We start from the raw sequence: 23,933 nt of genomic DNA on the forward strand, positions 1-23,933 counted from the left end.
CCATCCCTGGGTTGGGAAGATCCCCTGGAGGAGGACATGGCAACCCACTCCAGTATTCTTGCTTGGAGAGTCCCATGGACAGAGAAGCCTGTCGGGCTATAGTCCAAAGGGTTGCAAAAAGTCAGACACAACTTAAGTGGCTGAGAACACATGCATAGTATTTATAACACTTCATCACATGGAGTACTGATGGAATATGCCTGAATAGATCACTCCATGATCCAAATACCTGCTATCTGGGGCTAAGAGGTTCCATTTCTAGCAAACAGGCTCTATCTCTCCCAACCACATGCAATCATTCATCACATAATCCTAGGAGGATCATAAATCCTTTATAGGAAGAAAGTAGCAAGGAAGGAGACCAAACAGAAACAATTTAAACTATGACCTATGAGGGACAGGGTAAAATGCTGTATTTCTACCTGGTATCATCAGTGCTAGATTAGTGGAGTACGTCACTATGATCTCACAGGTCAGAGTACAATGAGGAATCAACATACACTTTGACAAATTAAAGTATGTGTGCTTAACTGCATGCTCAGTCATGTCCCACTTTTTGTGACCCCGTGGATTGTAGTCCACCAGGCTCCTCTATCTGTGGACTTTTCCAGGCAAGAATACTGGAGTGGGTTGCCATTTCCTTCTCCAGGGGATCTTCCCAACCCAGGGATCAAGCCCACGTCTCCTGCATTGGCAGGCAGATTCTTTAACCACTGTGCCACCAGAGAATAGTTAATACTGTGGGATTCAACACATCCCATTATTTTATAATATGAAGATTCCAGCTTCAGAGTCTCAAAACAGGAGGATATAAAAGGGGCTGACTCAAGCCTGAGGTGAGACTTAAGGACCACCAGTTGTTATTTCAACATTTATGTACCAAAAAATACATGTATAGATACAAACAGAGCTATGGTAGAGTCCTGGCAAGTCTTCTGAATATCTCCCTCTACACTTTTCATTCATATTTATTCTGGCCTCCTCATCAGATGTTAAGTCTGTCAAGGATATATAGTAGTTCCTCTCTGCTCACAAAAGGACCTTTATCTAACAATATTTAAGGTCTTCCTTGTAGCTCAAATGGTAAAGAATCTGCCTGCAATGCAGGAGACCCAGGTTGGACCACTGGGTCGGGAAGATCCCCTGGAAAAGGAAATGGAAACCCACTCCAGTATTCTTGCCTGGGAAATCCCAGAGACAGAGGAGCCTGGCAGGCTACAGTCCATGCCATCAAACAAGTTGGACACGACTGAGTGATTAAGACTACACACGAATATTTTAGACTGTTAGATGAGCTAAGTACCTTTTATCTGACTATAAGTCTGAAGAAATTTGGAATGAGGGGATAATAAGTGATGCTAATGGGTTTTTAGTAACAAGATATCTTAGAAAGATAAGTGGGCTGTTTACTCCAATGAATCCACCTTGGAATCCAGTGAGAAACTTGAAAGATCTAGGTTAGGACACAGCAATGGCTGGCTGGCAAGCAATGATTGACAAGGCCTCAGGACTAAAGACAAATGAATCATGGAGGGTGGGAAAGAGACCTATTGTTTTGTTCTGGTTTATTTTCAACCCTTTCTCAAATAGTTCATTAGAAGTCTAGGTAAATGAGAGGCAGAATAGGTGACGAAATCAGTTGGGGAATGGACACTGCAGTTTCTTTCTTCCATCTTTCAGATACATGAGAAACGTGGGCTCATAGGTAGAGAAAAACTAGGAGTAAAATTTTGTGACATTGGTGGAAAGACTCAAAAGACTATTTTTATATGAAATCAAATTATTAAAAATTAGAGCATTTGGGGAAATAGACTTTTTGAAAAGCCAGAGATTAGAAGCCTCTCACATTCCGGACCAGTGGCTAGATGTGCAGTGGCTACTGGATTATGAATACTCAAGAGCTGTGGCAGGACCTCACCCAGGGAGAATCTGAATCCATTCCCGCCAGGGTAGCAGGAGATGCCAACATCTTCCCAATGGCTGCAGTCATGACCTCCCCAGGGTCTCCGCGAACACTGAAGGAAACTGGCTTCCTTTCCTGAGCAACTGACACCTTCCAACCATATGGGTCCCGTGCTCTCTTCAAAGTGGTTTGCAGAGGCTTGTTTGCCATATCTGTGGCAATAAAATAAACATCATGCACAGAACTGCTGTCTCTTGTTTCAAGGAACCACAAAACATAAAACAAGCAACTTCATTAAGCATCATGACTTCAGAGGGTAAGTACTTGTTCTTTCTCCTATCCTGAGAACTCACTTCTAACAGTAGTGTTCACTACATCACATATTTTGATGATCTTAACAATGTTTGATTGACTGAATGGGTAACGAGTGGATAATTAATCCTATTCCCCCAACCATTCTTGTGTTTTGTCTACAATTTAAGCCACCATCCAGAGAGAATGCAGACAGATAAATGTCAAATTCCTGACCGTGGAAATAACACAGTGCACCAGGAAGTGAAAACACTTGCGTCAGCCTCTGAAAGCCTTCTGAGTGCATGTGATTTCATTAGTTCTCTAAGACCCTTTCCTATCCTGTCTTCCAAAATAAACCATGTGAGGAATTTCCTGGAGGTTCAGTGGTTAGGATTCCACACTCACTGCCAAGGGTTGCAGGTTCAATTCCTGGTAGTGGAACTAAGATATTGAAAGCTACATGGCACAGTCAAAGAAAACAAGTAAACAAAAAATAAAAACAAAATGTATGTATTGGTTCAATGATTTCTCAAGCATCATTCCCATCCATGATGAAACGTGGATTTTAACCCATCAAAATCAGAGTAATAACAGTGTTTCTACCTTTTTATAAGGTTACATAATCTGATTTTTTAAACTTTCATGAATTATATTTGTGTTTCAACTGACTTTATTTGTAACACTGCCTTACTGAAAAACCCGAAGTATATTATAATATATATATATATATATATATACACACTGTAGAAATAGGAAAGATCCACAAAGTCAAAAATTAGCAAATAAGTCAATCTCTACCTTCGTTCATCTTCTCCCCAGTTTAGTTCTTTTGTTCTGTAAAATCCAAACAAGCCTCCAGAAATCCCTGGGCTAAAAGATATCTGAAGTGTCTTTCAATTGGTCTATATAAATAATTAAACTCTAACTCATAAATTTTATGTTAGTCACTTCCATCCCAATTTATTATTTCTGTACTAAGAGTATGAAGAGATCTTTCTCTCTGAAAAATGAATTTTCCTAATCTTTTCCTATGCACTTACTTATTAAATTTATTTAACATGATAAACATTTCAATTAATTAAAACAATGCAACTTTCAATGTCATTCTAAGACTTCTATTTTGCTGACTTATCGATTCTTAGCTAAAAAAGTAATTATCCTAAATTCCATACTGCTATCACGCTCAACTTACACCAGGTTTCCACAAAATGCAGCAATCGGATTACATCCATTCATATCGATTATGTAAGAGACAGCAAGAGGTCATTTTACTTTGGGATTTCGTTTGTATGAAGAAACCCAGAGTTCACCGTCTTTTTCATTCCAAAAGTGCATTCTCTTTCAGAAATTCCTCTGTAAACTAAAATGTAAATGTAGCAGGTGCCTATTCTACCTTCTAACGTAATCATTTAGAATTTTAACAAATATTGAGAACACTTTCAGAACCATTAAGTTCTGATACTCTGTATATGCAAGAAAAACTGAATGTATCTGTGAAACAATAAAATAAAATAAAAAATGGAGAAAAAATCAGCATTTATTCAGTTGTTTTCACTAATAAGGAAAAATATGAGAACAGTAAACAATAATATTTTTGAATTTTTCTAAACTTGTGAAAATGGGATACAGTTCTCAGACTAACAGAGATTTACTTGGATGAAACGGCATTTTAAAGTAATTCTTATTAATTAAATATCAATATTTATTTGGCTAGCATGTCATAGCCCTTGACCTCATAATTATAATTAACTGCACTGCCCATGAAAATTCAAAATATTTGTCAATCGCATACATCTATACCTTTGTGATGTCATTATTTACAACAGGAAAATTTAAACTAATTGATATATTAAGTAAATTATAGTATGAACATCATCAGTTATGTTATTAAAACTATGACTACAGTAATATAAAGTAAAAAAGTGAATAGTAAAATTATATATCTACTACTAGAGCTGCTACAAAGTTATACACAAGTTTTAATAATGGAAAAATTAGGAGTAGTTTTTTATTTTCTCTTTTTTCCAAATCGCTAAAATTTTATATTACTTTTACAACTTTAAAAATATATGTTTAAACATAGCTTGAATGAAAGCATATTTTAAGTTTTAATAAATATTTGCAATTAATTCTATCTCAAGCTGAAATAATATAATTTTGCTTATTTCTTTTAAACAAGAGACAATTACTTCAAGTATGACATAGCAATATGGAAAATAAGAAAGAATGGGCATCCATGGGCTTCATTCAGATATTAGCTCAAAGGCATCATTTGCAATTACTTCAAGCAACTTAGGTCTTTACTCTGGAATGCATTATGTGTGTGACATGAAATATATTGCTCAAAGTGTGATACTCAGTTTTTAAGAGAATGAGGTCAAGGGTGAGTTCAAAAGGTCATCTCATGACAAGAAAGCTGTTTTTCTCAAATAAAAGTGATAATTATCATCACATTATGAGAAAGGAAATAATGTAATACCAAAGAATTTGACATTGGACTTCTCTGAAATTTTAAATACAGTGATGTTATCACTAACAACATCCAATAGTAGCAATGCATCAGAATAAAACTGATCATTCACAGCATACAGTCTTACTTAAATAGACAAAACGGGACTTAGAAGTCATCCATGGCTCCAACCAGTTATTCAAGAAGAGGGGTCATGGCAGGAAAGGCAAATGAGATAAATAGCAAGATATGGTTATTTATCATCAAAGAAATGTTATTGTTTTTTAATTGCTGAACTTCCATATATAGATAGGTAGATAAGAGGGGTAGGAAGGTAGGTAGAATAGACAGGTAGATAATAATTGAGAATATATACTGTTAGTATTATAGACATTACAAGCAAGGGTGACAAAATAAGACTTTTAAAAATATAGCTTGGCATTTAGCTATCTCATATCAATAGATCTTACTTAAATCCCAGCTGTCAGCAAACCACATAGGTATTAAGATCAGTCCAGCCATCATTACAGACAGTCCCCCACTGTCCCCTGTAATACACTTCCAGGCGACGCTCATGGCTGCCTTTACCACCTGCAAGTCTGATGACGCCATCTGCGACAAGAAGAAGACACGGAGACTGAGCAAATAATGATCAGAAAAAGGCAGAGCAACATTGTAATTTCATGAGAAATATCATCCTACCCAGATCTCTCTCGAGGCCTTTTTTTAAACTCCTATTAGAATTGTCCTTGGTAGCTCGGACAGTAAAGAGCCTGTCTGCAATGCTGGAGACCTGAGTTCAATCCCTGGATCGGGAAGATACCCTGGAGAAGAAAATGGCACCCCACTCCAGGATTCTTCCCATGAACCGAAGAGCCTGGAGGACTACGGTCCATGGGGTGGCAAAGAGTCATTCACAGCTGAAGCAACTAAGCACACAAGCATAGAACTGTGCTCAGTGATCTGAGATCATTAACGGGATTGTTCTTGAACAAAGTCATAACACATATCGGTCCTAACAAACTACTTCCCTTTTATTTCTACTCTTGTGTCTAACTAGAAAAATATACTCTGATATAATTCCAAAGTAACTATTTAGATTTCTTCAGATTAAATAATACTTGGGAAATTTCTTATGGTTTTAATCTCCTTAAAAGTATGAGCAATATTTGTCACTTTAATTTAAAAAGTATAAAAACACAGTAACTTGGAAATAGCTGAAAAATTTAACTGTGAATGAAAAAATACTGAAATATGAAGACAGAAAAAGCTACTCTGGTTAAAGAGTGATCTATCATGTCAAAATATTTATTACTATTCCTTAGGCATTCATAAAGGATTTCCTGGTGGCTCAGATGGTAAAGAATCCACCTGCAATGCAGGAGACCCAGGTTCAATTCCTGAGTTGGGAAGATCCCCTGGAGAAGGGAATAAAAACTAGGGTGCATGTTTTGCCTGTGTTCTTTTATCGATAATACAAATCTAAATTTCAGTCTTCTGAAATTAAATGAATACTTAATTCCCAGAAAATCCTGTAAAAAGCTTCTAAGCAGATACACAATATAATAAATTCATTCCCCAAAAAGTATAAGAGGCCATTTCCATCCAAAATAATCCAAACACTGTCCCTCTTCCCAAATGAAATATATAAATAATCTTGGGAGAAAGTCATACTTTTCATGAATCTCTGGGATCATTCAAAGTAAATTAAGGTCTCCTAGCAACAGAATCATTATTAATGTAAAATTTCACTGTTTGCAAAGCATTGTTACACCTGTTACCTCATTTGACCATCCCAGCAACAGTACAAGACTATCCTCATTTGAAAGAGGAGGAAATGGAGGCTCAAGAAGATGAAGTGCTCTGGCTTACAATCTGGTATAAATTTTCTATTTGTTTTGTGTATAAATGGGTTATTCTAATAAAACAACAGTGTATACAGAGCTATGTAAATAAAAAAGTAGACCTTCAGCATTTCACAGTCTGTCAGAAGTATTTCATTTGACTTTTTTAAAGAAATATTAAAGCCTTAATTTTTTTCTTCAAGCTCTTTTTGCTATAGAAACAACAGATTTGTGTTGACCCAACTTCTCTTGCCCATCCATTTCTCTCTTCTTCCCCTCAAACATTTAAGTACATACACATACACTCATTTGCACTCAGACATGTCCTTCTTGCAACACAAGACATAGCTTGACAAGCATGCTGTGATTTGGAACAGTCTGAATATTCAGCACAGCAAAGGTTAACCTGGTTCTTTAATAGTGTGCTTTAATCAACAATCCCATCAAAATAGTTTTACCAGCTATAAACACATTCTGAGAGTCAAGACAGGCTAATAAATGAATGGACTAAATGTATAATTATAAAATCTAACATCCTAAATGTAGCATTGTACACTGATTCTGACTACTAGGTACTATATATTGCAACAAGATCATATATTCTTAATTACTTTATAGGATTGTGTAGCTTTCAACTGAAAAATTCAGAAATATCTATAAATAAAGAGATAGCATTATAATATACAGTGTATATTCTTTTTATGTCTTATTTGGGGGATTTATTTGTAAGTTCATTTAGTAATATCAGCTAAATTGAGAAGGGAAGTTAAGCCCAAATACGGGCGAAGGCAAGAGTGGCTAGGTTGACAGGGTGAAGTTCCTACCTGTTAGAGGGGTACAGGACACTCCAGCATCTTCTTCATGGTCACAGTTATGCTCTCCCCAGGAACTCTTTGGACACTGCTCAATAGAAAGCTCATTCCCAGTGCAGCGTACTTCATCCAACATTACTGGGCCAGACCCTTCCCCAAAATACGCCTGTTTCCACGCTTTGGCAATGCCACTGAACAAACATAAGAACATAAGTCAGATTGAAGGTTAGTCTGACCTGTTTCTTCTTTTGCCTCTGGCAAAGGTAAACTTATGATTAATTTATAATTTTCCGTATCAATTCACTCCACTGTATCTATCTTGGTCCATAAAGTACCAAACTAAGAATGAAAGAGCTACAAGCTAGAGTCTGGGGCCCTGATGACTGTGGAACCACCGTACCAACCTTGAATTAACTATCTCCGGTCTCCAGAGAGAGAAATAGACTCTTGTCTTTGTTGTTGTTGTTCAGCCACGCGGTCACGTCTGACCCTTTGCAACCCCATGGACTGCAGCACACCAGGCCTCCTTGTCCCTCACCATCTCCCAAAGTGTGCCCAGGTTCATGTCCATTGCATCAATGATGCTGGACAGCCATCTCATCCTCTGATGACCTCTTCTCCTTCTGCCCTCAATCTTTACCAGCATCAGGGATTTTTCCAGTGAGTCAGCTGTTCACATCAGATGACCAAAAGACTGGAGTTTCAGCTGCAGCATCAGTCCTGCCAACAAATATTCAGTGTCGATTTCCCTTAAGATTGACTGGTTTGATCTCCTTGCTGTCCAAGTGACTTTTAGGAGTCTTCTCCAGCACCACAGTTTGAAGGCATCAATTCTTCGGTGCTCCGCCTTCTTTACAGTCCAGTTCTCACAACCGGACATGACCACTGGCAAGACCATATCCTTGACGATACGGACCTTTGTCGGCAGAGTAATGTCTCTGCTTTTTAACACATGGTCTAGGTTTGTCACAGCTTCCCTGCCAAGAAGCAAATATCTACTGATTTCATGGCTGCAGTCACCGTCCACAGTGATTTTGGAGCCCAAGAAGAAGAGATCTGCCACTGCTTCCACCTTTTCCCCCTCTCTTTGCCATGAAGGAATGGGGCTGGATGCCATCATCTTAGCTTTTTTAATATTTAGTTTTAAGCCAGCTCTTTCACCCTCCTCCTTTGCCCTCATCAAGAGGCTCTTTAATTCCTCTTTGCTTTCTGCCATTAGAGTGGTATTATCAGCATATCTGAGGTTGTTGATGTTTCTCCTGACTGTTTTGATTCCAGCTTGTAACTCATCCAGCCTGGCATTTCTCATGTCTTGTTTAAGCCATGGTTATTTTCAGTTCTCTGTTACTCATGGTCAAACATCTCTTCACTCAAATTTATTTGACTAAATTTACTTCTCTCACAATTCAAAGTGACACCATATTCTCTAGAACCCCAGATTTCAATGAAGAAGATCATGATTGCCTGTCAAAATGATAAATGACTTCAGAAATTGTATCTTCAGCCTTTTTCAGCCATTTAATTCTTAGACTAGAGAATTTATATTTTTAGTTTGCTTTTCAACGATACTGCATCTATTCCCCATTATTTAAGTTGCCTTTTTCTCCTTACATTATAACTATCTTGAGAATTTAAAACCAAAACAGGAATGCAATTTTGATATATGTAATTCAAATTTTACTATCCAGAAATAAGGTTTTATCAGAACAAAGCCACACTCATTCCCAAGTTATTGTCTGTGGCTGCTTTTGCACTACACAAAAGCTCAGTGGAGTAATTGGAAAGTCTAAAATATTCACTATCTGTCCCTTTACGGAAAATGTTTGCTGACCCTTGCTCGAGAGGAAAGAGATTAATGAAAGCAAATATGGAAACTGATTTAGAGAACACTGAAAGCTGGAGAGTAGAAGCAGAAGAGACAGGATGACTAATGCAGGCCATGGGGAAGCCAGATAGGAGCAGAGTTTTAGAGAAAGGCAGATTGACCGTCTCTTGGGTCTCTGCCCTGTGACAATTGCTAGAAAAGAAAAAGACCTGTCAAAGAAAATTTCAGTGAGTATAATTCCTTGAGGCAAGACTAGGTGCTAAAATAAAACCAGGGACCAATATGAGAGAAAATAAAATTTGATCCCAAACTCAGAAACAAAAAATAAACTCCAGATGGTTTCAAAATTTAAATAGAAAGAAGGAAAGAAAGGGAGGAAGGAGGGAAAGAGGAAGACAAGATGACTAAAAAGTTAATACAATGCAATGAAATAATAATAACATAGTTCTTATAACCTTGGTAATAAGGGAATTTCCTGAGCAAGATGAAAAACCAAGAAATCAGAAAACAAAGACTAAAAAAAGTTAAACTTATAAATTTGAACTATGTAATAAATAAACCAAACACATAAATTTGAACTATTGTATGGCAAAATACACCACAACCAGATCAAAAGGCAAAGAAGGTGAAAGATATATTTGTAAAATATAACAGCAATCAAATAAAAAAAATTCCTAGAAGTAAATAATCATAATTTATTATTATCATAATAAAAGAAAAAACGACCAACATCAAAAATAGGGTAATGGAGACAAACAAGCTATGTACAGAAGAAGAAATACCCATGGCCACTGAGCATATTGTAAGATGCTCAACTTACAGTGATCAAATTAAAACAGTTAGAATGCATTTTTACATATCCTTAAAATCCTTTGCACTAAAAATCTAGGCTAAAAGATTAAAAACTAAAGGCTTTCTATTCCCAAGAAAAAAATAACAAACCTAAAATACTCATTACTTGGGAGTGACTTGAGACAGGCTGGACAGAGTAACTGAAATACTTTGCATTTCAAATATGTCAAAGATGTGGTAGAGGTTCTAGGAAAAAGCAAAAGCCCTGATTAACAGCCTCTAAACTGTGTTCCTTCCTTAAGGGAGAACACTAGATGGGAGATCAGAAGCCCCGGATAGTGACTCTGGGGAAAATCACCTATGTTATAATGCAGCCTTAAAACATCATTTGGGTGTTTTATTTTCTTCCTTATGCATCTCCATATTTTCCATTGTTTACAACCATTATTTTAATGATCACAAAAATGTTTAATTAAAATAAACTAATCAGAAAAATTAATGCAATAAATTCAAGAACCAAACAAAACAAAAAAAACACGAAGAAATCATGATGTAAAGCAAACTAGGTTTCCCAGCTAATTTTGGAGTTCATTAAAAATTAAGATGATATTTATAAATTCACACAGTCCTTCAGCCTATTTCCTGGTGTCCTGGACTGTATTAGCTTTCAGGGGAATACCAAAGAAATGGATGACTCTGCCGTTTAAGACATTGTCTAATACCAGGGAAAGCAACATGAGACTCATGGTTTGTTAAAGGCTAATAAGTACTATGTAAATTTGATAAAGTTGTGTGTTCTCTTCCCTTCCATTATGAAAAGTATGTCCACATCAGCCCTGGCAGTTCATTTGTAGTAACAGTCCCAGTTTTACTACTTTCTCACCATCTGACCACAGAATAAATTTGTGGAATAGGGGTTTTCTGATATAATGCATCGATTTATTAGGTTATTTTATGCAAAGCTGTTTGACCTACACAGCAGCAATCCCCAATAGACACCGAACTGATCCTATGTCTGATCCGTATCCAAAACATTCCTAAACCTATTTAGCTAATCTGATTGTATTCATATAAAATTTGTCTGTTTTTCATAGAAAAAGAGCAAATAAAAAATACCACCTGACTAACTCAATCCCTGGATTTAGCTACTACTTTGACTAGACACAGAATGGAGTTAGGCAATTCTATTGTGTAAAAAGAATTACTTGCTAGGTTATAAAAGATTGGTTCTTTGACAGCAAATATCATTTTGTGACACATAACATTTGGATGAAAAACTCATTTTTACTGGTCAATAGTCCATATTTCTTTCTGGAAAACAATCCCCTCTATCTCCAATAATGATATTTTGAAGTATACTGAATGATTACTGTATCCCAGACACTGGTCTAACAGCTTCAAATGTATTAACTTTTTCAATCCTCCCTACAACCCCATGATGTTATTACCCACTGTTTACAGATGAGGAAACTGAGTTGCAGAAGTTAAACAATTTGCCCAGCATTAGATAGTAAAATTTGTCTGGCTTTAGAGCAGACTCTGAAACACTTTACTTTCTTTCAGTCTCTTGGGGCATTTTCAGTGATGTGTCTGTGGCACATTAATATATAGTCTGTCTAAAACATGCTCATCATCAATTTCCTCCTACAATAAACTTTTCTCCCTTGACTTCCCTATTTCTTTCAGCTTGTATTCATATTTATTCTTATTAATACCTGCCTATTTTGCAAACAGTGTAACATGAAATGAAAAATCCTACCTTGGGAGCCACAAATCTCAAGATTCCAGTCTTCATTCACAGTATAATTTGGGGACTTTGAGTAATCTCAGAGAGCCTAACTTTCTCATCTGTTAAATAAGGCCTCCTTTCTGCTCAATAATTGGACATACTAATAATGTTTATAAAGTATTTTAAAAATTAATAAACAATAAAATAAGAGAACAAATAAATATTTAAAAAGAGCATGAGAAGAATTTTTATTTTGACCACGGAATAATATGGTTCTTTCTTTAAGATAATTTTATAGCCAAAAAAAAAACCTAAGAAGAAAAAAGCGCTCAAAAATTTAAAATTCTTATGTAAATTATGGCATATCCACAAAATAAAATATGATGTCACAGTTCCATGAGCAGCTATGCTTTTAAGAGTTCTGAAAGACATAGGAAATGCTTTAATGTTAAGTGCACAAAAGGAACTCCAATTAAAATGTCTCTATCTGAAACTTCACTGCATATGTATGCATTCTCAAGTTCAATTTTCTAACACTTGGCTTCTTCCTTTCCTAATCCTCATGTTTCTCTGAGTTCTGGATTAATCAAATTTAAATATCTTAAGTACAGTTATTCCTTTTGTGTTTTAGGACGCTTGCCAGCTACCAAAATCTACAGCCACCATTAAAAGATGAGGGTCAACAAAGACAGCATCTCACAAAGAAATTGTAACCAGCACTCCAGGGAGGCATGATATAGTTTCCCTTTGGGAATTCAACAAAGCAAGTACCACTGAGATGAAACATGCAACATTAAAAATTATTGCATCTGAAAGTACTGTGCCTTTAAGTGAGCAAAACAAATTCTAGGGGAAGAGCACTTGCAGAATACTGCTGTACTGCAAGGTTATGAGAGAAGTAGAAAATCAAAGTAAAGAAAAACAAAGCAAAAGAACAGCATCAGCTCAGATCCTAGGGTACTTAATAATAAAAAAAAAATCTCCACCAAGCTAGATTGTTGGTTATTACACAGGCTTGTGGAAGATCTTTGCTGTCTTGAATATTTGAAGATATTTTTCCTTTTCATCACTTCTCCAAACACAAATCTCCTCATACAAAAGATGGCAGCGAGCAAATGCTTGAGAAAGATGTAAACACTTTACTCAACCCATACATATGTTCAACATTAATACAGTCTTCCTTGTGATTCTATCTCTACATTCTTTCCATGCAGTAGACTATTGTTTGTCAACACAGTCTTTGTTTGAGAACTGTTTATGTAAGTGAAAAAAAAAAAAAAATCTTGGCTCTCAAGAAAGAACTCTACATTACAACATGAATTTTTAGACTCACTTTTAAAACTATGAAAGTGAAAGTGTTAGTTGCTCAGTGGTATTCAACTCTTTGAGACCCCACAGACTATAGCCCGCCAGGCTCCACTGTCTATGGAATTCTCCAGGCAAGAATACTGGAGTGGGTTATCATTTCCTCCTCCAGGGGATCTTCCCAACCCAGGGATCGAACCCAGGTCTCTTGAGTATCCTGCATTAGCAAGTGGGTTCTTTACCAGTAGCGCCACCTGGGAAGCAAATACTTGAGTGATGTTTATCTAATCAAACTTTTGGATCTAGCCTCCCATTTCAGAAGTTACAAGAACCAGAATGAGACAAATTCAGAAGGGAGGATATTCTACAAACCAACTGGTGTGGTCTTTGGTCTCTGCAACAAGTCAGTGTTAGGAAAAACAAGAAACTGTTCTGGATTAAAAGACTTTGGGGGTATAACGTCCAGATGCACCACAAGGCCCTGGGCTAAATTCTGCTACAGAGAAACCATCCGTCAAGGACATGGTGGGAACACCTATGGAAATCTGAATATTACAGGATATTAAACAATGTAAGAATGATTACCACTGACATTAGTTGTGATGATAATTTGGCTATGTAGGACAATGTTCTTATTTTTAAAAGGTGAAGTATACACTGAAGTATTTAGAGGTAAAATGTTGAAACACCTTTATTTTGTTTTAAAATACTTTAATATTAACCTACAGTTTTGAAAAAGTGGGAGGGGAGGGGTCAGTTGCAAAAACAATTGCAAAAAAATTACGGTTCAAGGTTCAAAAATCATGCTCCAGTGTCAAAGACTATGCTTAACTGGACAAAGTGAAACAAGAACTGAGAAGACTTAATTTTGAGAGGTCTCCACATCAACCCACCCCTACCTGCCACAACATGCTAAATAATTTTTTTCCAATTTAAAGTAAAATATCAACTTCAGAAGATCTGCCAGTATAATTTCAGAGAAACTTTTAGGCCTGCTATACCAATGTTCAAAATCACTAAAGACAAGGATCAGAGGATACACAATTATACCATACTATTCCAAAGTAACCATAACTAAAGCAACATATAATATTGGTTTTCTGTCTTTATTCCACAAGCTTCATTGCCATATCCTGCATAGGAATTATTTCCTTTGAACATTAATAAACATTCTTTGTTCTAAGCACATACCTAACAAATAAGGAGCAAAGGGCAAAAGTTTAGACGATATTTGGGGGAAAGAAGTTGAACTTCAGTTAAAGCCTCACAACTAGTTTCATCATATGACTTTGGTAAGTTACTGCAGTTGACCGTGCTAGTTACTACCTGGGAGTCCTATAAAGGCTCCCGATAAAAAGTGGTAAAAGGCTTAAGGTTCTTAAGGATACAAAATCAGTTGAATTCAGATACAAACAGGTTAGATCTATAGGTACATAGACATTCTCTTCAAGGAGACTACCGCCGAATACAATGATCAAAAAGGTGGCTTTTTCTACTTGTTCAAAGAAATGTGCAATTTAAACACACCTATCTTTGGGTATGGAAGTAATAAACTTAGAAATGTAAGCAAAACAAAAGAAGAAGAACCAACCTCAGACCCAGCTGCCTGCAGACCACTTCTGCATCTGCATCATCCCACTGGTCGTCACAGACTGTCCCCCACTGACCGGCATGGTAGACCTCCACTCGGCCCTCACGCACACTGCTCCCCCCAGCAAGGCGCAGGATGGGGAACGCAGGGCCTGCGATATGAAATTAACAACAAATTAAACCTACACATTCATACTGAGCTATAGAAGATCAGGTATATTCTATTTCTTTGCCATTCTCAATCATAAAGTTATATTTAATAAGCCACTTCAGCAATATGGACATACCCACGCATGTCTAATATATTTTATGATAATCTCAACTGATTAAAATCCTCCAACTTGAATTACATTCATACAAATAGCTGTCAAGAGGAAGCAGTCTAAATTCACTTTTTCCCGAGGACCTCAGAAACCAGAAAAGACACACTCAAAACTGCAGTTATTGGAAATCCATTTGATTTTTATGGTATTGTGGGGGATAGCATTGATTTTTTATTTACAGTAACTTGAGAATTACCAACATGTAATTATTAAGAATGGCACTTATATCTATGACATACTTGCTTTCAGCATAGAAATATTTCTACATTTGTAGAGATCAAGTCAAAGTTAACATTATCACATTATAAGAAGCTGGTGGACATCACAGCCAGTACCTTCAAAAAACAATATTGAAGATTCATTTGTGTATGAATCAGTTCATCATTTGTGTATGAATCAATTCATTCTCTGTGAAGAATACCAGAGGCTTCCCCATGCAAATTCCTTATTATAGTCTACAATGCCCTTATCTAGCTTCATCAGTTTTTTAATTTTTCTCTCTTTTTCTTAGTCTAGAATTGAGGACACAGGGAACGCCTTTCCCTTTCACTCAAGTACTTCAGATACCCAGCTATGTAGAAGGCATGTAATAAATATTTGTTGACTGACTGGATTGGCAAACGATGACTAAAAGCCTAGAAAGAATATCCCAAACAACGAAAAATAACTATTGATATCCACTCCTTCAATTCTGTTTCTTAAACAGCTGTTAGGCAGAGAGGCACTGCACAAATGCTACCCTTAAGAAGTATATTGCCTCGGGATATGGACAACATGAGTACAGATGGGAGACCATTGAGAAGGCCCTGCAGGGGTTCAGATGCAAAAGGTGCTCGCCCACCCCCGGAGGAAATTAGGGAATCTCTTCTAAAGGAGCTGTAGCTGAGAGGGCCAAGATGATGGATGGGACTTCATAAGTTCTACATGGGGGATGTGCACTTCAGACAAAATGAACCGAATGAACACAAGCATAGAAACACAAAGCTGTATGTGTTTGGGAAACAGAACGGCCCTCTAATTTTTCTGGAATAAAGAATGTGAGATGGTCAAAGGTTCAGAACAGGCTGGGTCCCTATTAGGAAATTTAGTGTTATCTTTTGCCAAATACTCATCATTTATCCACATGAAATATGCTTCTAATTCCTCCACAGTATAAGCAGCTATCAATAAATGGTACTTGGACATTCATATTTATATTCAAATATCACACCAGAGAAGGGATTTAGATTAGCAAACATGTACATATACTCATACTCTGATATTTGTAACACAGTTTTCTTACATAAGTCAACTAGCACTTGTAATTTGGAAAAGGATAAAGGTAGGTTTAATAAACATAACTGTTCTCAACAGTATATAGCAGCTTCTTATAATTAATGACTGCAAGAAACCTAAATTTACATGTTACTATGTTTTTCTTTTAAGAAGCTTGGAAAATATAGAAACAAACCAATAGAAACAGCATAAATTTCTTAAACTATTATATCCTTCTCTGCTTCTCCTCTCCCCACCTCCATAGTAAGCTTGGAGAAAACAGAAAAAAAAAAAAAAATTTAAAAGGAAATTTAAAATTATCTACAACCTAGAAACATTATGGCATAATTACCTTACATTTTTTTAAACGTTGTGCTTTATTTTTAAATGTAGTTTTTACACTGGTTGTATAAGTATTTGTGAAAATATAGAGAAGCTCAAAGACAAAATTTAGTCACCATCTCACATCTTCCCAATAAATACACGCACAAAAAAAAAATCACTTGAAAGAAATTTCAGTGAAGTAGTTGACTCGTATTTAACTTATGGATAAATAAAACTCCCAGACATTTTCATTTATACTGATATTTCCTATGTCCAATACAAAGATACGATCTTCTACTTTGTAAGTGTTGGAAAAGTACTAAATGCCAAGATGCTAAATGTAAATTCCAAACTAAAAGAAAGTATTAATGTTAAAGGTCTGCTGCTGTGCCTTAAGATAGACTCAGTGTTTGCTGATTTGAGCTATTTGTTTTCATATTCTCATTTAATTTACCATAAAAGCATATTTTTTCATTCTCACTTCTAATTTATCTCAACCTTCGATATTTTATATATGCTTACATCAACCTTAAATTTATCTTTGCAGCCAGAGCATAAACAAGTGGATAGATTATAGAGAATGGAGAGCTTTTTTAAAAAAAGAGTAGACAGAGAGCCTGAAAAAAATATACTGACTTCCCATTGTTGTTAGAATTAAATGCAGGCTTTTAGAGTACTACAAACTGTATGTGTGTATAACTGAGTCATTTTGCTGTACACCAGAGACTGGCACAACACCGTAAATCAAATTAAAAATAAAATAAAGTACTATGAAACCCTGAAAAAAAAAAAGGATTGTTTTCAAAAATTTACTTACTTCACTACTTGAAAAATGTTAACATACTTTATCAGTTCAGTTGAACACAGAATACAAGCAATGTCTACAAAAAGCAGTGCACTGTTGAGCCCGATGCACAGCATCCCTGATGTAGCAATGTGTAAACATGTGTTTGCCACAAGTAGGATTACCAAGAGGTGGAGAGGCAAAGGAAGAAAAGGAAAAACTTACAAGACATAAAGACTTAGAATGCACCTTGCATCCACAAAAGGACTGTAGCTCTCCAAGCACACACTTGTGTGATATCTTGCACCATTTCCATTGGTTCTTCCAGTCAGTTCACAGGAATGACCCTAGCTTGGATCTTCCTATGTTTTGCAGAGGGAGTGTGTCAATTCCTTCCCTGATACTTGTACTCAATCAGAAACCATTGCCCTCGGCTGTCTGCTGGCATTCTAAGACCTGGGACATCTGATCACGCTACTATCGCCAAGAAAATCCAAAAAGGTGTGATAGCCACAGGTTGTGGTCACACGTTAAAACAATCACGGACCCCAGAAAACCCACCCACAATTGTGAAACTAAAAGCCTAGAAAGAATATCCCAAACAAGGAAAAATAACTAGCAAAGGGAGCTTCTCCCGCTGCTTCCGTTCACATGATCATACACACATCTGTATACCAAAACCACATACTAATCACCAATGCTGCAGATGGTGACTGCAGTCATAAAATTAAAAGATGCTTCCTCCTTGGAAGGAAAGTTATGACCAACCCAGGCAGCATATTAAAAAATAGCAACATTACTTTGCCAACAAAAGTCCATCTCGTCAAGGCTAAGGTTTATCCAGTAGTCATGTATGGATATGAGAGTTGGACTATAAAGAAAGCTGAGCGCCGAAGAATTGATGCTTTTGAACTGTGGTGTTGGAGAAGACTCTTGAGAGTCCCTTGGGCTGCAAGGAGATCCAACCAGTCCTTCCTAAAGGAGATCAGTCCTGGGTGTTCATTGGAAGGACTGATGTTGAAGCTGAAGGTCCAATCCTTTGGCCACCTGATGAGAAGAGCTGACTCATTTGAAAAGACCCTGATGCTGGGAAAGACTGAAGGCAGGACGAGAAGGGGACAACAGAGGATGAGATGGCTGGATGGCATCACTGAGTCAGTGGAGATGAGTTTGAGTAAACTCCGGGAGTTGGTGATGGACAGGGAAACCTGGCATGCTGCGGTCCATTGGATCGCGAACAGTCAGACACGACTGAGCGACTGAACTGAACTGAATGCCTAGGACATCATGCATAGGAGCCCTTATCCAAGGTAGCGATTTGTTTTATGGAATGTGCTATCTTCAAAGAATAACGCTAATAACTATGATTCTATTCTATTTTATAAAGTGAAAACATTTTATTATAGTTTCTGTATTTTATATTTGGTTTCAAGATGACTTTTAACTTGATTCCATCACAATTTTTCATTACCCAAATAAGTGTTTCATATACAGTATATAATAATCCTATAAACAAATTATATTAAAACAGAAAATATGTGAAGTGAGGTCAGGGCTTCTCAGGCGGTCCAGTGGTTAAGAGTTTGCCTTGCAATGCAGGGGACACCAGTTCAAACCCTGGTCTAGGAAGATCCCACATGCTAGGGGGCAGTTAGGTGCAAGCATCACATCTACTAAAGCCTGCATGATCTAGAGCCTGTGCTCCACAGCAAGAAAAGCCACCTCAATCAATGAGAAGCCCGTGCACTGCAACTAGAGAGTAGCCCCCACTTACTGCAACTAGAGAGAGCCCGTGCACAGCAGTCAAGACTCGGTGCAATCAAAAAATTTTTTAATTAAAAAAAAAAAACAACTGAGTTCAAATGGAAATCCGACTGTTACATGAATTCCTTTGAAGACTAATTAGATTGTTGATAGACTATGATGATTCAGACTCAGGTCTGTATTTCAACGCTTAGGAAAACATTCAACTAAGACATGTTTTTCATCTGGAATGCTGAAAACAGAATAAAAGTAAAGCGAGGGAATAAAAATTTTTTTTTTTCACCATGGGAAAAGCTACACAGGTCAGCAGCTGCCATCTTCTCAGAACATGCCCTGCCCTGCCAGATGTCCTTTTCACAAAGCAGTATATTTTCTTCATCTCCTCTGCAACGGACATTGCTCCAATAAACGGGAATAAGGCCCAGTTCAGAAAACGGGGTTTGTTTTGCGACTCCTTTTCCTCTGGAAGTACAATGCTCAAGGTTAGGTTTATCAAATGTAGGCTAACTTTTATCAAAGCACAAGGGTTTTAAAAAAATTGAAAAAGTCAAAAAAGGTGGATGTGGAAGAAAAAGACAAACATAATGGATTATGTAAATTTCAAGGAAATCAAAATATTAGATCAGAACAGGGTGATTATCTATGGCAATCTTTCTAATTAACCTTGAATAATGCTAGGCATGTGCCTTTATCTACAGCTGATTTTAGAAGAAAATGGGCAAATACTACAGACATAAAACAGGAGTCTGGATGGTTATATGGAAGAAGTGTGTCTGTCATGTGATCTAGTGGGACTTGGATTCTAGTCTGCACTCAGCTGCAAATTACTCTAACACGTCTCTAAGTCCTTCCTTCTGATACATGAAAGAAGTCTGGATGCTTGAAGATTCTTTCCTATTCCAATATTTTAGGCTGTCATTTTCAAAACAATTATTATTGCCACATCTAAGCAAGGTAATATCAAGAGAGGCAATCCATTCCCATTTTTAAAAAATTTATATATATATAATAGTATTTGCTAATGAACTTTTGAAATCAATTGAGAAAACTCATCTAGTCTACATACTTTTAACCTCTAATATGTACAAAGCTTAAATTAAATTTTTAAAAGATTAAATGCTTATCTGAATAACATGATGATCTCTAGAACTGTCTCCATGCTACAGCTTCCATTAACCCAACAATAAATATTTGGGGTGTATCTAAAATATGAATCTGTCTTGACAGCAATAAAGCCAGGTTGCTCTGCTCTTATTTGAAATTCTTTTTTATTAATGGACTACTAAGAGATGACAGAAGGAATCAGATCAGCTTATCTGAAGTTTATGTTTGCATAAAGATAGTTTACATTCTTTTATCAATCAAGGGAGGGAAGTCGCTCAGTCGTGTCCGACTCTTTGCGACCCCGTGGACTCTAGCCTACCAGGCTCCTTCGTCCATGGGATTCTCCAGGCAAGAATACTGGAGTGGTTTGCCATTTCCTTCTCCAGGGGATCTTCCCGACCCAGGGATCGAACCCAGGTCTCCCGCATTGGAGGCAGACGCTTTAACCTCTGAGCCACCAGGGAAGTCCCTTATCAATCAAGAGGATCTCTGTAATTCACATCTCCGCTACAGAGCTTGTTTTGTTTTAAAATTTTTTAGAAAATTTTATTGGCATATAGTTGATTTACAATGTTGTATCTGCTGTACAAAAAAGTGAATCAGTTATGCATATACACATATCCATTCTTTCTGCTGTACAAAAAAGTGAATCAGCTATGCATATACATATATCCATTCTTTTTTAGATTATTTTCCCATATAGGTCATCACAGAGCACTGAGTAGAGTTCCCTGTGCTATAAAATAGGTACTTATTAATTATTTATTTTATATATAGTAGTGTGTATATATCAATCCCAATCTCCCAATTTATCCCTCCCTACTGTCCCCCCTTAGTAATCATAAGATTGTTTTCTACATCTGTAATTCTATTTCTATTTTGTAAATAAGTTCATTTGTACCATTTTTGTTTTCTTATGTCAGTCTCATAGAAAATTTCATTCTTCCCTGCTTTTCAGGGATAATAAAAGCACAGGTAGAAAGGTCCATGAAGGAAGACACTGACATCAACCTACAAATTGTTACACCTTCAGGCTGTCAAAGAAAAAGCATCAAGCCAACATTCTTTGTGACTTGCCCAACCAGCCAAGGACTGTTTGCCAAACAAACCACTGGGGATAAAATCAGTAATTAACATGCTAACACCATAACTCTTTGTAGGCTCTCTCCTCTTGCTTTTATCCTGATTTATTTCAACCCTCATTGTAAAAAATTAGTGAGTTGTAGCTGAACTTAACTAATTGTTTAGTTAACTAACTTAACTAATCGTTGTTTAGTTGCTAAGTTGTGTCTGACTCTTTGCAATCCCATTTACTGTAGCCCGCCAGGTTCCTCTGTCCATGGGATTTCCCAGCAAGACAACCGGAGCAGGTTGCCACTTCCTTCTCTAGGGGCTCTTCCTGACCTAGAGATAGAACTTGCATCTCTTGCACTGGCAGGTGGATTCTTTACCGATAAGCCACCAAGGAAGCCTAATTAAGTATCGTTGTTGTTGTTCAGTCGCTCAGTCGTGTCCAATTCTTTGAGACCTTAAGGACTGCAGCACACCAGGCTTCCCTTTCCTTCACCATCTCCAGTAGCTTGCTCAAATTCATGTCCATTGAGTCGGTGATGCCATCCAACCATCTCATTATCCCCTTCTCCTTCTGCCTTCCATCTTTCCCAGAATCAGGGTCTTTTCCAATCAGTCAGCTCTTCACATCAGGTAGCCAAAGTACTGGAGCTTCAGCTTCAGCATCAGTCCTTCCAATGAATATTCAGGGTTGATTTCCTTTAGGATTGCCTGGTTTGATCTCCTTGAGTATAAGGGACTCTCAAGAGTATTCTCCAACACCACAGTTGGAAAGCATCAATTAAGTATTACATTAACCCTATTTGCTACTCTAATAGAATCAAAAGTCTGAATAAAACTTAAGCCTGCAAGGTTCGCCTGTACTAAATACTAATTTCCCACCTTCCGAGTGAGAAGACAGGAAACGGGCAAATTAAAATTCTTACTGATTTGACTGCACTTGACTAACCTTTTCATTTGTGTCATCACATTAGATATTACCACTCATTGATTATTAATCTAAAATATTTGCAAATAGAAAGCTTTTCTTTCAGGCCTTTTAACCTTTATTTTTTTCATAACAAGATATTTTCCAAGCTTTTTAAAGATCCTTGGTGATAAAGGTCAAGAAAAATATAGGGCATGTATACTTGGAAAAAATAAATGATACAGAAAAGCAGAACAATAACAACAACAAAAAAAAACCCATTAATTCCAAAATGGAAACTTCTGCTCCTGGGAAACCCCTTGAGACAAAGCATAAAGGTACTGGGCATGGTGGGAGTCAGTGTACACCAGTCCATTTTAAGGAGAGTGCCTAGGGTCAGGCTGAAAGCATGAGGAGAAGAGGGTGAGAGAGGATGAGATGGTTGGATGGCATCACTGACTCAATGGACATGAGTTTGAGTAACTCCGGGATTTGGGGATGGATAGGGAGGCCTAGTGTGCTGCAGTCCATGGAGTAGCAAAGAGTCGGACACGACTGAGTGACTGAACTGAACGGAACTGAGGGTGGTAGGAACGGCCAGCAACTTCTCAGGATGACAGGTGCTGCTGGGCTGAGGGAAATTGCCATCTCTTACAGAATCTCCTCAGTGCAGAAACCTATGTCCCAGGATATCACACCTTACTCAGCATGGGATGAAACTACAAATGAACTTCACCTCCTACACACACACATACAACAGGGGAATCTGTGGCTGGCTCAAGGTAAAAGCGAATGACAGCAACCACAGGCTGTAGAGGCTACTGGGAAAATAAAACTCTTAGGACCCAATTCTTTGTTTCCTGGCACTGAAGAATCCATTTGTTAGATCAAAGACCAAAAGATGCTTTTATTTTTGGACCATTCAGCTTCTGCCCATTTCCTAGTCAATTCAGTTCAGTTCAGTTGCTCAGTTCTGTCAAACTCTTTGCGAACCCACGAACCACAGCACGCCAGGCCTCCCTGTGCATCGCCAACTCCCAGAGTTTACTCAAACTCATGTCCATTGAGTCGGTGATGCCATCCAACCAACCTTCTCATCCTCTGTTGTCCCCTTCTCCTCCTGCCTTCAATCTTTCCCAGCATCAGAGTCTTTTCAAATGAGTCAGTTCTTCACATCAGGTGGCCAAAGTACTGGAGTTTCAGCTTCAGCATCAGTCCTTCCAATGAATATTCAGGACTGATTTTCTTTAGGTAGGACTGGTTGGATCTCCTTGCAGTCCAAGGGACTCCCAAGAGTCTTCTCCAACACCATAGTTCAAAAGCATCAATTCTTTGGCATTCAGCTTTCTTTAGAATCCAACTCTACATCCATACATGACTACTGGAAAAACCACAGCTTTGATGAGACAGACCTTTGTTGGCAAAGTAATGTCTCTGCTTTTTAACATGCTGTCTATATTGGTCATAAGTTTTCTTCCAAAGAGGAAGCATCTTTTAATTTCATGGCTGCAGTCGCCATCTGCAGTGATTTTGGAGACCGAAAAAATGAAGTCAGCCACTGTTTCCACTGTTTCCCCATCTATTTGCCATGAAGTGATGGGACCAGATGCCATGATCTTAGTTTTCTGAATGTTGAGTTTTAAAACAGCTTTTTCGCTTTCCTCTTTCACTTTCATTAAGAGGCTCTTTAGTTCTTCACTTTCTGCCATAAGGGTCGTGTCATCTGCGTATCTGAGGTTACTGATATTTCTCCCGGCAATCTTGATTCCAGCTTGTGCGTGATCCAGCCTAGCATTTCTCATGATGTACTCTGCATATAAGCAGAGGTGACAATATACAGCCTTGATGTACGCCTTTCC

General features: G+C 37.4%; 3 protein-coding genes across 9 annotated transcripts in view; 2 read left to right on the forward strand and 1 right to left on the reverse strand.

The window, feature by feature from the left end:
• LOC145506642 (uncharacterized) overlaps positions 1-23,933 on the forward strand; it is a 150,076-nt gene that overhangs the window by 66,565 nt on the left and 59,578 nt on the right. The window lies entirely within an intron of this gene.
• The window catches only part of LOC145506669 (uncharacterized), an 82,350-nt gene that overhangs the window by 53,272 nt on the left and 5,145 nt on the right, over positions 1-23,933 (forward strand). The window contains exons 2-3 of one of the 5 annotated variants that reach the window (XM_081491918.1): positions 12,280-13,524; positions 15,573-15,695. The exons of 1 other annotated variant lie outside the window; for it this stretch is intronic. In XM_081491918.1, the coding sequence (XP_081348044.1) occupies positions 12,280-12,324 (45 nt within the window). In that variant the 3' untranslated portion in view covers positions 12,325-13,524; positions 15,573-15,695. The remainder of the gene's footprint in view (positions 1-12,279; positions 13,525-15,572; positions 15,696-23,933) is intronic. 3 more of the 5 variants (XR_014054165.1, XM_081491926.1, XM_081491910.1) reach the window with 3 other exon arrangements.
• Positions 1-23,933, reverse strand: part of LOC145505932 (neurotrypsin-like) — a 74,870-nt gene that overhangs the window by 31,677 nt on the left and 19,260 nt on the right. The window contains 5 exon segments of the mRNA XM_081489298.1: positions 1,919-2,115; positions 5,117-5,258; positions 7,315-7,493; positions 14,545-14,695; positions 19,276-19,454. Of these exon segments, the coding sequence (XP_081345424.1) occupies positions 1,919-2,115; positions 5,117-5,258; positions 7,315-7,493; positions 14,545-14,695; positions 19,276-19,454 (848 nt within the window).

Source organism: Giraffa tippelskirchi, chromosome 1 (assembly GCF_054371585.1).
Source record: "Giraffa tippelskirchi isolate mGirTip1 chromosome 1, T2T-mGirTip1v1.2.pri, whole genome shotgun sequence".
Lineage (NCBI taxonomy): Eukaryota > Metazoa > Chordata > Mammalia > Artiodactyla > Giraffidae > Giraffa > Giraffa tippelskirchi.